This window comes from Halichoerus grypus, chromosome 4 (assembly GCF_964656455.1).
Source record: "Halichoerus grypus chromosome 4, mHalGry1.hap1.1, whole genome shotgun sequence".
NCBI classification, from domain to species: Eukaryota; Metazoa; Chordata; class Mammalia; order Carnivora; family Phocidae; genus Halichoerus; species Halichoerus grypus.
Genome location: NC_135715.1, coordinates 46,895,958 through 46,911,722, shown reverse-complemented (window position 1 = coordinate 46,911,722; position 15,765 = coordinate 46,895,958). Strand labels below are relative to the sequence as shown.

The 15,765-nt window shown below is 34.7% G+C and overlaps 1 protein-coding gene across 3 annotated transcripts in view; it reads left to right on the top strand.

Annotated features, from left to right (window-relative positions):
- PCDH17 (protocadherin 17) overlaps positions 1 to 15,765 on the top strand; it is a 97,880-nt gene that overhangs the window by 63,328 nt on the left and 18,787 nt on the right. For 2 of the 3 annotated variants that reach the window (XM_036094732.2, XM_036094729.2), the window contains exon 4: positions 13,878 to 13,961. The exons of the other annotated variant lie outside the window; for it this stretch is intronic. In XM_036094732.2, coding sequence (XP_035950625.1) covers positions 13,878 to 13,961 — 84 coding nt within the window. The remainder of the gene's footprint in view (positions 1 to 13,877; positions 13,962 to 15,765) is intronic. 3 annotated transcript variants of the gene reach the window in all.

Here is a 15,765-nt window from a genome sequence, read left to right as displayed (position 1 = left end):
CTATACATATACGATACTATAACAATTGTTCTTACCAAGAAATAAGGATTGGTGGTTGATCTTTATATTTTATTTGTAACTATTACCTTGGTTTTCTAAACCCGTTACTTTTAACTTCCAACAGACAACACTTTATGAAAATACTATTTCATTCTAGAACACAAAAAGAAAACTGCAGATGGTATAAAATTATTTAAATCCTCAGTTTTTGAGGGCTAAATTCTTCTTATTTTGTAAATTTTCAAGAGTGTGTTTATAATTTCATATAAACTAATTTATTTAGTCCTAACACTTTAAGAAAGAAAATCATATTAATTGAATAGAAAAACATATGAAAATAGAATATCATTAGAAAATGTCAGTGTTACTTCAGATTACTTGAACAGAAGAAAATACAGGTATATACTTTTTTGAAAACAAAAAAATAAGGGAAATAATTTGACAGTTTTTAAATGTTTTAGAATTAATTCTTGCACTTAGTCTTACATATTTCAAAGCATTAATAGTGAGATTTAAATTTATTGTTATCATTTACGTTAGATGAAGGAAGTTAGTGGTTCTCTTTTTTAAATAAGGTATAAGATTTTATGCATTTTGAGTATTAACAATAGAGATTAGAAAAGAATTATAAATTGAAATTCACAATGAGGAAAAAAAAGTTTGCCTTCTAAATGGCAGTGAAACTGCCAAAGTTTTTATCTGTGTCAGTAGAGGAAAGGAGTCAAATATGAAGGTTGGCAATGTTCTCATCTACTTAAATTCCTCCCACATCCACAGTTGATTGACACTCAACAAATTGATCATTGCCCACTTGATTTTTTTTAAATAATTCTCAAGTTTTGGGGATTTTTAAGTAGACTTAAATCATCAGGAAATACTTGCATCAAGCGGGATCATTTGTGTGGCTTTTGTCGTTTATCCCTTATTTATTTATTCATTATTAAGACTACTTTTTTAGAGCAATTATTTGCTTTTTTTATGGTAGAGAATCCATTTTTTCTGGAGACAATCTTCCATTCATTTAGGCGCCCGCTCACATTTGCAGAGGCCCCCTCTCCATTGAGCTGCATGCACTTGTTTTCATTAAGTTGAAAACCCATGAATTCAGGTTGGTTTTCTACTCTTTCTAGACCTTCATGGCTAAGCAGAGTAGTTCTTATTTATTCATAAAATAAAATTATTTTTATGCATATTAGCCATGTTGCAGAACAGCATTTTAGCAAGTTTTTGCATGAGTGTTTCGTGCTAGAAATCTAAGATGATTTTCCTTATTCCTGATGGGATATTAGTTTTATAAGCTATCTTCTCAGATTTATGTGAATGTAACATGTATTATATACTACTCATACAGAAAAAAAAAAAAGCAAAGATTTCGCCAAATAAGCAGAATAGAGAAAATGTTAAGAAGCCAACCGTCTCTTATATCCAACATGAATAGCTCTGTTACCATGTTATCTGCTATTTAGGTTTATTATAAACACATTTCTACCAAAAGTGAACTATGAACCACTTGTTACCAAATCACACTGCTTGGATAAGAATGACCATCTTTATATGTTCTCTATGTAGAATCAAAAGTCAAATATCCTAGAATGTTTTTTTAAGATCATAGAATACTAATAATGAAATAAAACACAGAGTCTATATGTTTAGCATCCTCATCCTACAGCTGAAAACAAAAGTGAATTTTTTTAAGGCTGCCAAGATAGTTGGAAGGGGGGTCAGAAACAAAACAGACTACAAGTCTGCCATACTTCACATTAAATGAATTTAAGTTATGTTTGTTATTTGAAATCAAATAGATCATAATCCTATATATCTTTCCATTATTCTTTCAAATATATTAAAACATACTTTAGTATTCCAGATATTCTTCAGTTTCTTCCATGAATAATCAAGTCATAACAATGGGACATTTAAATTCCACGACAGTGAACATCCATAACCTTGATAAAGTAGTAAAATGTGTATTTTGGTGTTAACAGTGTACACAGAAATTTCATCAAGTGGATTTTTACCTTAATCTGATATATTTTGTGGCATCATTGACCTATAAAATGTTCTGAATTGATTGAATTGGTTATATTTCTATATATATGTATAAATATGAAAAGTGTATAAAAAGATACATATAAGAGGAGAGGGTTTTTTGTTTGTTTGTTTTGCTTATTTTTTAAATAACATAGGATCATTCATATGCTTATTTTAAGTACCATTACTGAGAGATACTTATGGGAACCAACTTTTCTTGTTGACCTGATAGAGAAATTGAGGTTACAGAACATTTACCTGTGAGGAGGCACAATTGTGAAGGAAAATCAGGGTTCCAACATTGGTCTTTCGTGTTTTATAAAGATCATACTGCTTTCTCTCAATCTTCCTGGGAAACAGCAGGCAATTATTTCTGCTTATGTTACTGAAAACACCAAAGAGCACCATATTTTGTTTTGAACAATTTACAATACTAATTTTGAGTATTAACTAGTGAAATGAATTCACCTGTTTTATAGAAATCATTAAATAATGTGAACCCCTCAAAAAATATTCTAACATATTGTCTCTCACTCTGAAGCTGATTCATTCAGGTCATAGAGATATAATAATCAGAGATGTTGTCTTGTAAAATGGCCTTGAACACTGCCAAAACCAGTTTTCAGAGCTAAAGAAATCAAATAAGCAGTCACCTTCACGTTATGTAGCATATATTTATGGGGGGAAAAAAGTGATCTTTGGCACAGTGTGGAAAGTCAGAATAAAATGTACCAGCTAATCATTTCATGTCAACAACTGAAAGGGAAAAAAAATAGAAAAGCCTTAACATCTTTATTTCCCCACTCTGATTCAGTTCTATGTAAACAGAGCTCCATTTTGACAACTGTTTAGCTCAAGGCGCAGATTTGAAGTATTAAAGATAATGGCAGATTTATTAGATTAACTTTTGCCAGGATCTTTTAGTGTCCTAGATAATTACTAGCCATGGTACATTTGAATGGTTTCGGCGTGCATTATTGTAATGTGTGCATTCCCTTGTAGGCATTGATGTTGTGTCAAAAGAGATATTAGAGTCTATATTTAGTTATGTTTCATTGATTTGTGTTTTTAAAGTTTGTGTGTGTGTGAAATAATTCATATCTCTGGTTTATTTCTTCCCCAAATTAAAAAAAAAGAGGTGAGGTTTCCTTTCTATTAATTTCCTGAATTTTAAAGAAACTATTCTTATTCCTTCAGTTATCTTTCTAATTTTAATTATTGATCTGTCATTCTTTGATTACTCAAGTGAGCACCACCAGAATCGCTTCATCAAATTTGCACATTATATTTCTCCCTTCTGTTTTGTATGATTAATTCATACAGTCTCTGCATACTTGCATTTTTATTCCAGATCTAATGCCTTTTTATTCATCTTTTATTTTTATATTTGTTTTTTACTAGCTGTTTTATTTATAGATTTTTTTTTACAAGGCATGTTTTTATCACTACTTTTTATAACTCTTAATTTGGTTTGAAGGTTTTTGATTAGCTTAATATTTTGTATGGATTTCCCTAACAGTCCCTGATTTTTGTTTGTGGCAGTGTGGATTTTTCTCACAAAAACAGTAAAGATTTTCTTTTTTTCACTTTTCTTTTCTTTTCCTTTCCTTTCCTTTTCTTTTTTCCTTTTCTTTTCTTCTTTCTTCTTCTTTTTCTTCTTCTTCTTCTTCTTCCTTTTCTGAAAGAGAGAGGGGGTGGGGCAGAAGGAGAGGGAGAGAGGGAGAATCTTAAGCAACAGACTCCACACCCGGCACGGAGCCCGACACGGGGCCCCATCTCACGACCCTGAAATCATGATCGAAGCTGAAATCAAGAGTCGAATGCACAACCAACTGAGCCATCCAAGCGCCCCAAGCAGTAAATATTTTCTACTGCATTTTTCTATGTATGTAGATGAAACATATTTTGATTCAGTCAATAAATATATGATTGTTCTCCAATTTTAAAGAATAAAAATTCATATTAGTTTCTAGAAAAAAATGTTAAGATTATTGATCTCAAATAAGATTTTTATTTGTTTTATTTTTTAAATGACTTTTCAGAAACAAATCACAGGATGTTAAACCTGGTTTTCCTTTATTTTCTGGATAGATTATCATTTGTCATGATTTACCCAGAAAAATCTCTGTTTATACCTGTTGTCCAGACATAATCATTAATAGTGGTCTCTATCACTTTCAGAAATACCCTTGCTTAGACAATATGTTTGTGGTCACCTGTTATTTATGGGTGACTACTACAAAAACACAACATAAAAAGAAAAATATAGAGATATATAGAGTGAGGGAAAAGAACTATACTTGGGATCAGGAGAGTTATTTTTATTTTGCTACTAACTATTCTGAATTTCAATTTTCTTGCCTGGAAAATAAAGACATTTTATTGCATGATCTCTAAAACTCTCATCCTTAAAATATAAATTACCACACATAATTACATTTCCCTTGAGATTCAAACTACACAAAGACTGTGTATGTATATAAATAATAGTTGCAAGGAAAGAAGTTTAGATGCTTGATTTAAGAGATGGCCTGATTGTGGAAGGGGATACTTGCTTTCTTTTCTTTGGAGTTATATTGATATTATCCAAATATCTTTGGAAAAATATAAACTAAGTGTAACAATGTAACTATTATTCTGTATGTGAGCAGTAAGTCATATACATGGAGACCTGAAAAAGACTCTAAGAAAAGTTCAGGCAAACAATTCTGAAAATGAGGTTCTTTCCACAATGTTCAATTAAGAGTTAAATAAGATATATTTTTTGAGTCATCATTTCTTTGAATGTTAATAAACCATATGTAAATAATGAATAGAAGGCCAAACGGGCACTTGGCTGGTTTAGTTGGTAGAGTAGGCAACTCTTGATCTTGGTTGGGGTTGTGAGTTGGAGCCCCACAGAGGGTATAGAGATTACTTAAAAATAAACTCTTAAAAATAAGAAGGCCAAACAAAAAATAAACCTTCTTCATTATTTCCTCCCAGCATTAAGATATGATGGAAAGAATTGTTAAAAATGGAACTTAATTAATTAAAAAATCAAAGAAAAACAAAAACTAGCATCACTTTTCATATTTAATCAAATTACCTTGTGACAGTACTACTTTGAATCCCTGATTTTTTTGCATAAATATAGAAGTAGAGCGTGAAAAAAAACCTATATGGTAGACATGGGACATCGTTCCAACCTTCATTCTGCTTCTAGTTTGTGTGTGGCCCAGGTCAAATCCTTTACCTTTCTTGTATTTATCAGATTTTTCCACTAAAGAATCCCTAAAGGCAGAGGACAGGAAATGCATACCTACCTCTCACAACGGCTAGAGGTATTGGATTCTCATGTTCTAATTTTAAAATACCCATAATTTTGCTTTCTGTTTTAAAATGTTTGTTTTAACAGGGAATTCATGATTTAAATTGTTTTCCATCTAGTCATCTTATTCTTCAGGAAAATGCATCTTATCTATTTTTGTGTATCTTGAATACATTTTCCTCTTAGAGAAGCATAGAGACAGAGCATCAGTGTTTCTGGAATTCTGATTCCATTCACTCCAAAAATGCCCTAGAGGGAAAGAATCATATATTTATGGCCTTTTCACCACAACGGTAAATTAATACCGCCCCCAAAAGATTATGTGTTTTATTCATTATACGCTTGAATTTGCGGTGAGAAGTATTATACTGAGCATATTAAAAATAAAAGCGACAACAGTAATGGTATGTTTTGCTCTGTAATGCTCCAACATTGAGTCCCAAGATGAGTGGCTTTCACTTCCAGCAGGCTCCACATTCACACTGAGTTTGTGTACAAATTGTATTATACTTTCTTTGACTTGCCATTACTGCCCCAGCATTATAACTTAATGGCAGCATTCACGGAGTGGTTTTTGTCAACTGTTCTAAGTGCCTTGCATGCACGTGCTCCTTTCATCTTCACAACAGCCCAATGAGGATATCCCCATTTTGCAGATGAGGAAGGGAAAGAACGCAGAGGTTCGGCAATTAGATCCAGAACCAATGCAATAAGACGTCAGATCCAGCCACGGGGTTTGCCAAATTCAGTCTCTGCCCTTCCTCGTTATTCTAACTGCCAAATATTATTTACATTTTGGGAGAATGCAGTCTTAAAGATGGAAATTTTCAACTCCCCACCCAGAGCAGGTAGCTCGAGTCAAAGCTGGCCGGGCTGTTCTCGCCTTGCCTGCATTGTGCTCTCCGGGTAGTGAGAGAACTCGGCAGTGTCATGCGCAGCTGCATGTAGCAAGACAGGCAGGGCCTGATTTACAAATGACCCACATACACAGAAGGACACTCTCCCTTCCTCATTGTCTTTGCCACATTCTGGACCCTGCTGCTGTTTGTGCCTTCAAAAAGTGGGAAAAGGAAATAGCTATGAGAAGCGGGCACAGCCAGGAAGGCGGGCATGTGACACTAGCCTTTCTGTCCCTCTGCAGAAGTGTGCATGCATCTGTGTGAAGGCAGGTGCACGTGTGCATGGGTGTGTTCCACCCCGGTCGTGTTTTTTGTCCCCAGTTTACTTTGATCAATTTTCACAGATGAGACCGTTAACTAGTTTTGTAAAGGTTACTATTTTTGTAAAGACATGGACTCCTCGGCCAAGAAATTCATTAAGATAGGTCATAAAAGGCGCCTTATTTTTCTCTAAATTTTGAGAGATTTAGGGGTGTATCGAGTCACATGGATCTGGATAAATTTAATCAGGTTGCTTTCGTGTTTGTATGCGCAACCTATACCCACTATGACTGCATGGCAGGAAAGAGAGTTTTCTTGAGGGAGGAGAAATCTTTAGGTAATTTGGGAGCATAGCAAACTTATTGAGGTAGTAAATAAACCAATGTGATATTTCTCAATTGGGAAAACAAGGGACGTCTAATAAATTGAAGGGTGGGAGAAAGTGTTTTAAGTGGAGGGAAAATGCAGAAGAGAGAACAAAGGAAATGGGAAGAAAACAAAGTCTTACTCATATATCCTCATAGAATCACTCCAGTGTCTGGGATGGAGGGAACCAGCTCTGTTCCTCCTCTACTGCCCATTATGTTTTATTGTTCCTTGTTGCTAGGACTTCAAATTAGAGCCAGAATTAGTATTCTTAGTACTAGAGTCAGACACCCTACGAGTTAAGCAGGTTTTTGTAAACTAAACTAAGAATCTATTTTACTATGGCTTTTTTATGTAATAAAATACATTTTGAATTCCAAAGTCAGAATAAGGAATAAACTCTCAGAATGTAACTCATTTGTACTCATGGCATATGCGTAAGCTCAGTAATTTTGCGTGCACAGCGCTCTAGTGACGTTTGCTTTCTGTCGTAATAAGAATGTTGACTTACCTTTTACTTTTTACTGTCATTGTTATTGGTATTGAAGTAAGGATATTCACAGAGAATTTTCAGATAAGATTTTCTTCTGACTGAGTTGGATGTTTTAATATTCTTAGATACCTATCCTCTGATTTCAAGATTAAAATGATTGAGAATTCAGCTACGTAGTTTGTAATCTCTGAAATTTGATCATAACCCAGCCCGTACCTCTCGGTGTACCATTTTGTTTTGACATCATAGTAACATGGATTAAATGATTTCCTCCTCTCTGTAGCCATCATTAAAGACAGTGATGATAACATGGCCTGTTATGCCTTCATGGCTTTTTGGTAAGCATTACAGATTATAAAATCTGCTCACTAAAGCAGTCTAATAGTCAGCTGAACTTTTGTAGGAAACCCAAAGTATATCAAGTATTGTTTCCCTTTGATTATAGTTCTGATAATAAAAGTCAGTTTTTAAAATTTAACTTTGCATTCTTTTTCTGGGTCAGCATAATGATTGAGAGCCAGATAGCAAGGAAAAATTAATTTAATAGCTCTTTGCTATTGTAGAGCCCAGCTCGGCGACTCAAATCTCTACCAAGAACCCACTGAAACCTAAGGTGTAGGCATGGTACTTAGAAGACATTATTTGAAAAAAAGTGACAGGGGGTAATTTGCTCTGCTGCAATAAAGCACGCATTGATTTTTTTATTTAAAGAAACTGAAATAACATGGCAGAAATATTCTACTGTGAAAGATATAACAAAACAATAACAGATAAATTTCTTGTATTTATGTGTAAAGATACTAATGTCAGTTTTTACACACCATTAGATTCAATCACTTTGAGAGATATGTAACTTGGATCAATTCTTAGGCTTTGCACTTGCAAAGGGCACATGAATACTCAGTAACTAACATATACTGAGATATAATATATTATGTATAATATATTATGTATATACTGGATACTTTTGTGAAGTAGAGTGCTGCTATAGACTGAATAGCTGTGTCCTTCCAAAGTTCATGTGCTGAAACCTACTCTTGAGTATGATGCTTTGGGGAGAAGATTAGGTCATGAGGGTGAAGTCCTCAGAATGGGATTCATGGCCTTATAAAAGAGGCCCCCTTCCACCATGTGAGGACACAGAGAAGATCGCCTTCCATGAACCGAGAAGTGGGTCCTCTCCAAACACCGAGCCTGCAGGTGGCTGGATTTTGGACTTTTTCTTAGCCTCCAGAACTGTGAAAACTAAATCTCTGTTGTTTATAATCTCCCAGTCTATGGTAGTTTGTTATAATAGTCCAAAAGGACTAAGGTAAGTGTTTACAGAAAAAAAGATGATTTAATATTAATATGCTGGGACATAAAACCCCAAAGAAACACAATGTTTATATGTGTATATACTAAACTAACTTAAAAAGAAATGTTTTTGCTATTAATGCATATAACTTTTGCTAATGAACAGTATATTTTGGTGAAATTTAGTATCATATTTCTTTTTTTAAGATTTTATTTATTTATTTGACAGAGAGAGAGTATAAGCAGGGGAGAAAGGCAGAGGGAGAAGTAGAATCCCCACTGAACAGGGAGCCTGATGCAGGGCTCGACCCCAGGACCCCAAGATCATGACCTGAGCTGAAGGCAGACGCTTAACTGACTGAGCCACCCAGGCACCCCTAGTATCATATTTCTTAAGGGAAATATATTTCTGCCTTATTTTTTTCCACTTAAATGAAAAATCAAGTCAAATGCTGCCCATACAAGTATAAAAATTGACTATTTAAATGTTTATGCATTCGCTCTCCCAAAGAGTGGAAAAATTTATTAATATATGCCTTCAGATAACGCTAAGTTAGTTTCTGACTAGAAACATACATGTATTTGAAGCCATATTTACATATATGGAAATATGTTTTCTCCTTACAAGAGACTTTTTCTTATTTGTTAATCCAAATACTCATGCACGTATGTGTCCATACCTGCAGTCTAAGAGCCCCACTAGTGTGTGTGGAAATTTTAAGCAAAGTTGCATACACATGATACTGAAAATGTGATTGGTATACATAAAAATCAAAAGAAATAGAAACTAAAGAGAGAAGTCTCAGCAATCTTAGAAAATAAGCACAGAGAGCTATTAATTTGCACTCATTTTAGGAAAATACTCTATTTGGGGATGCCTGGGTGGCTCAGTTGGTTGAGCGTCTGCCTTTGCCTCAGGTAGTGATCTTAGTGTCCTGGGATCGAGCCCTGCATCCGGCTCCCTGCTCGGACAGGAGTCTGCTTCTCCCTCTCCCCCCTGCTCATGCTCTCTCTCACTCTCTCTCTCAAATAAATAAAATCTTTTTGAAAAAAAAAAAAAAGAAAATACTCTATTTTGAAGTACTTCATAGGACTTGGATAATCTTACACACACACACACACACACACACACACATACACACGAGATATATTTTTCCTAGGTGATTTTCAGTTAAGACTTATACTCAGCAGCATCAATTTTACTGGCATATGGACGCATCTCTTATGCCAAATTTAGTTTATTTATGAACCATAATATAGAAGACAACATTTTAATTCATTCATATCAATCTTGTTTTACTTTTCTAGAACCTACTTTTTAATTTGCCCCATTGTCATTCTCCACAGCAATTTGTTTTGCCATCTGGGTATTTTATATTTTGAAGGTTGTTTGTTTTTATTTTTGTTTTGTTTTTTGTCAATCTGTATTAGTTTCCTAGGGCAGCTGTAACAAAATACTACTAATTGGATGGCTTAAAAAAAAAAAAACAAATTTATTCTCTCACAGTTCTAGAGACTAGAAGTCCAAAATAAAAGTATGAGCAGGGCTATACTCTCACAACTCTAGACAAGGATTCTTTTCATGTCCCTAGCTTTTTGTGGTTGCCAGCAATTGTAGACAAATCACTCCCATTTCTACTTCCATGGTCATAATGGTGTTCTTGTATGACTGTCTCTGTGTCTCTTGTTTCTCTTCTTATAAGGAGGGCAGTCGTAGGATTTAGACCCACCCTAATATTAACTGACTTCATCTGAAGTAATTATGTCTGCAAAGACCCTATTTCTAAATAAGGTCACCTGGTTTTCTAGGTGGACATGAATTTTGGAGGAGCAGTATTCAACCCAGTCTACCCTCTGGACCCCCAAATTCACATCTGTCCCATTTACAAAATCCATCTACCCCCTCCCAGTATCATCCAAACGTCTTAACCCTTTCTAGCATAACTCTAAGTCCTGTATCTCATCTAAATATCAACTAAAAAAGTCTCACATCTCAGCATCTAAATCAGGTGTAGGTGAGACTCTGGGTATGGTCCTCTCTGGGCAACATTACTCTCCTTTCACAGACCTATCAAACTGGAAAAGAAATTACCTGCTTCCAAAATATAGTGGTGGAACAAGCATAGGGTAGACTTTCTCATTCTAAATGGGAGAAAATGGAAGGCATAAAGGGGTTACTAATCTAAAAGAAGTTGACAATGCAGCAGGGCAAATTTTATTAGGTTTCAAGGACTGAGAGTAATTCTCTCTGTCCTGGTGCTCTGTGCTCTAAGCCCTCTTGACCCTCTGGGGCAGTAACCCACCTTTCCTGGTCCCTGTATCTGTGACTGTACTTTAAAGTAATTTTTCCTTCATTTTGTCTCATCTCTGTCCTTTTCAGTCCACATTAGCAGTGTTACATAAAATTCTCAATGACTATTTGCCTTCTGTGGAGGTTGAGGGGATCCACACCATTAGACAAGCCGTGCTCTCCACAGATCCTTCCTCAGTAACCTCATCTCTAATCCTGACTTCTCTTATGATGATGGATGATTGGATCCATAAATCACACCCTAATCTCTATAGCAAACAGCTGTCTAGCCACACCCTTGTCCTTGTTTCCAGAGCATGTTATCTGGATAGGCAGAAAATTTTCCAAATCAGGTGTTGGTTTCTTTTTGCTTGAAAGTTTATTCCTTAATTGATCTCTTTGCTCTCACATTTTACTATAGCCAGAAAGGAGAAATCAGGCCGCATCTACTACACTTTGCTCAGAAATCTCTTTAGCTAAATATCCAAATTCATCAGTTACAATTTCTCCTTTTCACCCAACAATGTGGCCAGGTTTCCTGCCCCTTTAGAACAAGGATTGCTTTCTACTGTCCAATAACATTTCCATCTGAGACCTTATGAGAAACACCTTTAACATCCATATGTCTATGTACTTTCTGTTCTTGATGATAAAGCCACATGTATATCCTCAGAGATGATAGAAACTTCCTCTCTAGCTTGCCTCACTTCCTACTGAGCTCTGAGATGAGTCATTAAGTTTTTTGATGTCTATATTTCTTCCAATAGTTTCCTCAAGGCAATCTAGGCTTTTAAAAATCATGCATCTCAAAACTCTTCCAGCTTATTACCATTACTCAGTTCCAAAGTCACTTCCATATTTTTGGGTATTTGTTCCAACAGCATATCACTTACAGATACCAAAATCAAGGTATCATCAGGGCCATGCTCTCTAATGGCTCTAGAAGAGGATCCTTCCTTGCCTCTAGCTACTTCTGGTGGTTGCAGTGATGCTCGACATAATAATCCAGTCTGTCCTTCTGTCTTCACATGGCATTTCCTCTGTATGACTGTCTCTGTGCCTCAGTTTTCTTTTAAGAACATCATACTTCGGATTAGGGCCCATTCTAATCCAGTATGCCTTCATCTTAAGTAATTACATTTGCAAGGACCCTCTTTCCAAATAAGGTCATATTCTAATGTTCCGGGTGGATATGACTACAGGGGGACAATATCCAACCCAGGGAACATCCTATACCTGTTTTTTTTCCCCCCTCTAATTTCAATGAAATGTATTTTTCTGAACAAAAGAGGTCTATACCTTATATGATTCTTGTTATATTATTTTAAAAATATATGCTATACTTTGAACATATCTAAAATATGTTAGATATTGATTACTGAGTTTGGATTATTATCAAGTGAATGTAAAGTGCCTTTTGCATAGTAAAATGGTCAGTGGATAGAAAAAAAGTCCAATTTATGGTAGGACTGAGAACTTAAGAGAATCATGTCAAATGCAAAAAAGACAAATGAGTCTGGTGACAAAATAAGAATAAATGAAGGTTGTAGACTATAAACTTTTGTTCATATGTCTTTGGCAAAAACTAGATTGTCTCTTCAGAATTTTAAATTGAACAGTAACAAGGTGACTTACAGATTGATTATTTTTTTCTGTAAACCAATATTCTGTATTCTCTTTTCTGTGTTAAATATCACAATAGGCATCATTTAAACATGTGCATGAGGCAGACTTATTTTCAGATGTTTCCATCTGTTGTGGGAATATACTTTAAGAATAGGAGAGAAACATACACAAATTAAACACAAAGCCGGGGAGAAAAGAAAAAAATGAAAGAAAACATCTGCAGGGCAACAGTGTGGAAAAATGTTTGAGCTGCCTGTTATTAACTACTCAACCTGTTTTACATTGGAATCCTGCATAATTACATTCCAGGGGAGGGGCAAACAACAGATGTTGAATAAAGGTTGAAAATAAGAAAATGAGACTATTTAAAAAATAAAGCTACTTTGCTCACCAACAGGCATTTTTTTTTTTTTTTTTTTTTTTGGGCAGGACTTTTAGATAGCAATCGATTTCATATATTCACTGTGCATTTAGATGCAAACAAAGTGTTCTCTTTTTTTGTCTGAGAAACTGATCAATTATACATCCATATATGCCTAAGTTAGAGGTGCTTAAAAAGCAAAACAAAAACAAAATGCAGCATTTCTTTTAATTTTATAAAAATAACATTTATATGTTGGGTGAAAAAAAGTTGAAATTGTTACAGAAATATATGTATTTCTCATTACTAAAGTCAATATGCCTTTATTTTTTAATTTTTTATTCACTATTTATTTAATAATAGCTTCACTGAGATACAATTCACAAATCATAAAATTCACCTTTTTAGGGAAGTCAATATGCTTTTAAAAATTGAGGGTTTCCAGTGACTGAGTAAAGAGCTAAGTTTCAAGTAGTCTGTTGTTTCAAGTTCCAGACAAAACACATCAAAATTTCACTAGAAGTGAACGTCTTTATTAAAGCCTTATTCTCTGGAGATATTAAAGAACAGAGAGTCTGCAGCTGATTTGGTGGCATGCATATGTACATCTTCTACCAAGTATTACAGGGAAGTTTCTATTTTATGTAGGATAAATGAATCCATCATCACAAGAGTATTTTTCCCATTGACCTAGGCATTCATATAGTTACTTTGCATTGTTTCTCTCTCATCTAAACTGAAATACTCCCCCAAAGTAATTTTCTTCCAATAACACTAAGTTTTACATATCTGGGGAAATACCAATGACCGTATCTTTTAGGGATTGATCAATCTAACTGATTTTAATATAAAAATTGCAATCAATAGAGGAGTCGTGATTCAATTGGCCCTTTTTTCCCACTTGGTTTTTCTATTTGTTAACTAAAAATATTTTATTTTTCAAGCATTCCCGACTTTGCTTTCCTTTGCTATCCTCACCCTACACACCATCACAACTAGACTTCAGTCTGTTGATCTGCTTCCTCCAGGTGAGCAATTTCTTCATCTGCTAGCTTTCTTCTCTGTGATCCGAATTTTACTTGTTAGATGATGGCACTTGTAAGACTCTACACACATAAATGCAGAACTTGTAGACTTTATTTCTTTAAAGGAAAGTAGCATAGTAAATAAGTAATTTATTCTATTATCTCTGCATCACTACTATTAGTATTTCAGGAAAAGATGTGTAACATTAAGAGTTGAAGAGAGAATCTAAATATTTATTCATTTATATCAAGGTTTTTCATGTTTATTGTTCTTCAGTGAGTTTAAGTGGTCCAATTCTTAATTATTTACTGTAAAAAAATCACCACTGACACAAATTTCACTTTGGAGTGAATGTAGGAAATGCTAGGGAAGAAATTGGTGGACTGGAGAGAAAGCTGGTATAGGAAAGGGGAATATTACTTTCCTTGGATGTTGGTTGTGGGTATAGAGCAAGCTGTATGACTGTGCAGCCTAAAGAAGAAACTGTGTTTCACCTGAGAAACTGGGTCCCCAAATTCTTCTTTCACTTTGGACAGGCAATTACACTCCATATTAGAAGTGTTATTTTATGGAAATATATCAAAGGCTTCTTTGTACATTACTTTGTAAAATCTGTACACATCAGCCTAATACAGATTCCTAAAGGCAGGGCAGAACCAAGTTCCTATCAATTGCAACAGCTAGTGAAGCTCAAAATTAAAATCCCCTGAGCTTGATAAATTTTGTCAATATCTTTTAATTTTGAAGTATGCTCTGGATGTGACTCAGATGATCTGGGAAAACACATTGAAATATGAAATAACTGGATGGATTAAGTGAAAGACAGAAAGAAATATCTCTCTCAGGTGAAATTTTAGTTCATCACATTATATTTTTCTATGTCTGGATTGTATATTGTCCAAGCCTGAGTCATTTGAATGCTTTTGAGAGATTTGATTGGTTTCTGAGCAGTTTAATTTCTACACAAAGGAAACAAGCCAGTGGAGAAAATTATTACATCAGGTTTTTGTGGTGCTTGAAAAATATACATGTATGTAATAGCAATCTAACAGTTACTGTTATATTTATTTGTGTTGCTTTACTCATGCCAGAAAAAGGGAAGAGGTTGCATTATTTCTGTGTGGAAATGAATGGAAATTGGAGGGAAAATACAAGTAAAGTCCTTAAACAGATTGTGTTACAATGAAGGAGTTTTACTTATTTCTGATTTGGGGGAGTGAGGAGAAATTTTGACAACATGAGTTCATGTACACATACGTACACTGACACATTTATATACAGTCATCCCTGTTATCCTTAAATAGTTGTGATTTCACGTTCATTAAATTAAAATCAGTTGGGAAAAAGTTTTATTTTTCAATTCTGTAAAACTTAAATTTAAGGATAACCTTATACCAAAGAAACATTTTGGCTTTTAAAATATATATTTCTGCACATTATTTTGTGTGTTCTTAAAAATCTCTTTCTCTTAATCTGCCATCGACTCTCTGCTCATGTGCACTTGTGTGCTTCCGGTGCACGTACTCACCGGTGCACGCACCTGTACTTCACCATGACTGTCTACTAACGGGAAACACAGAGCTCTGGGAACTAGGACTGAGTATCAGGAAACCCAAAGGCTGTTTGTTGTAAGGCGGATTAGGCCTTTATTTTTACATCCACTAAATAGTTCCAGAAGATTTTGGTCCTTAGGTAAGGCTCCTTCCATTCATTTCCATTTGGTATGGGAAAGTGTTTTTTCATCATGGGTACAAAGGGTGCATATATAAGAATGTGTATGCTTGCCTTTTTAGTTGTAGTTCTTTG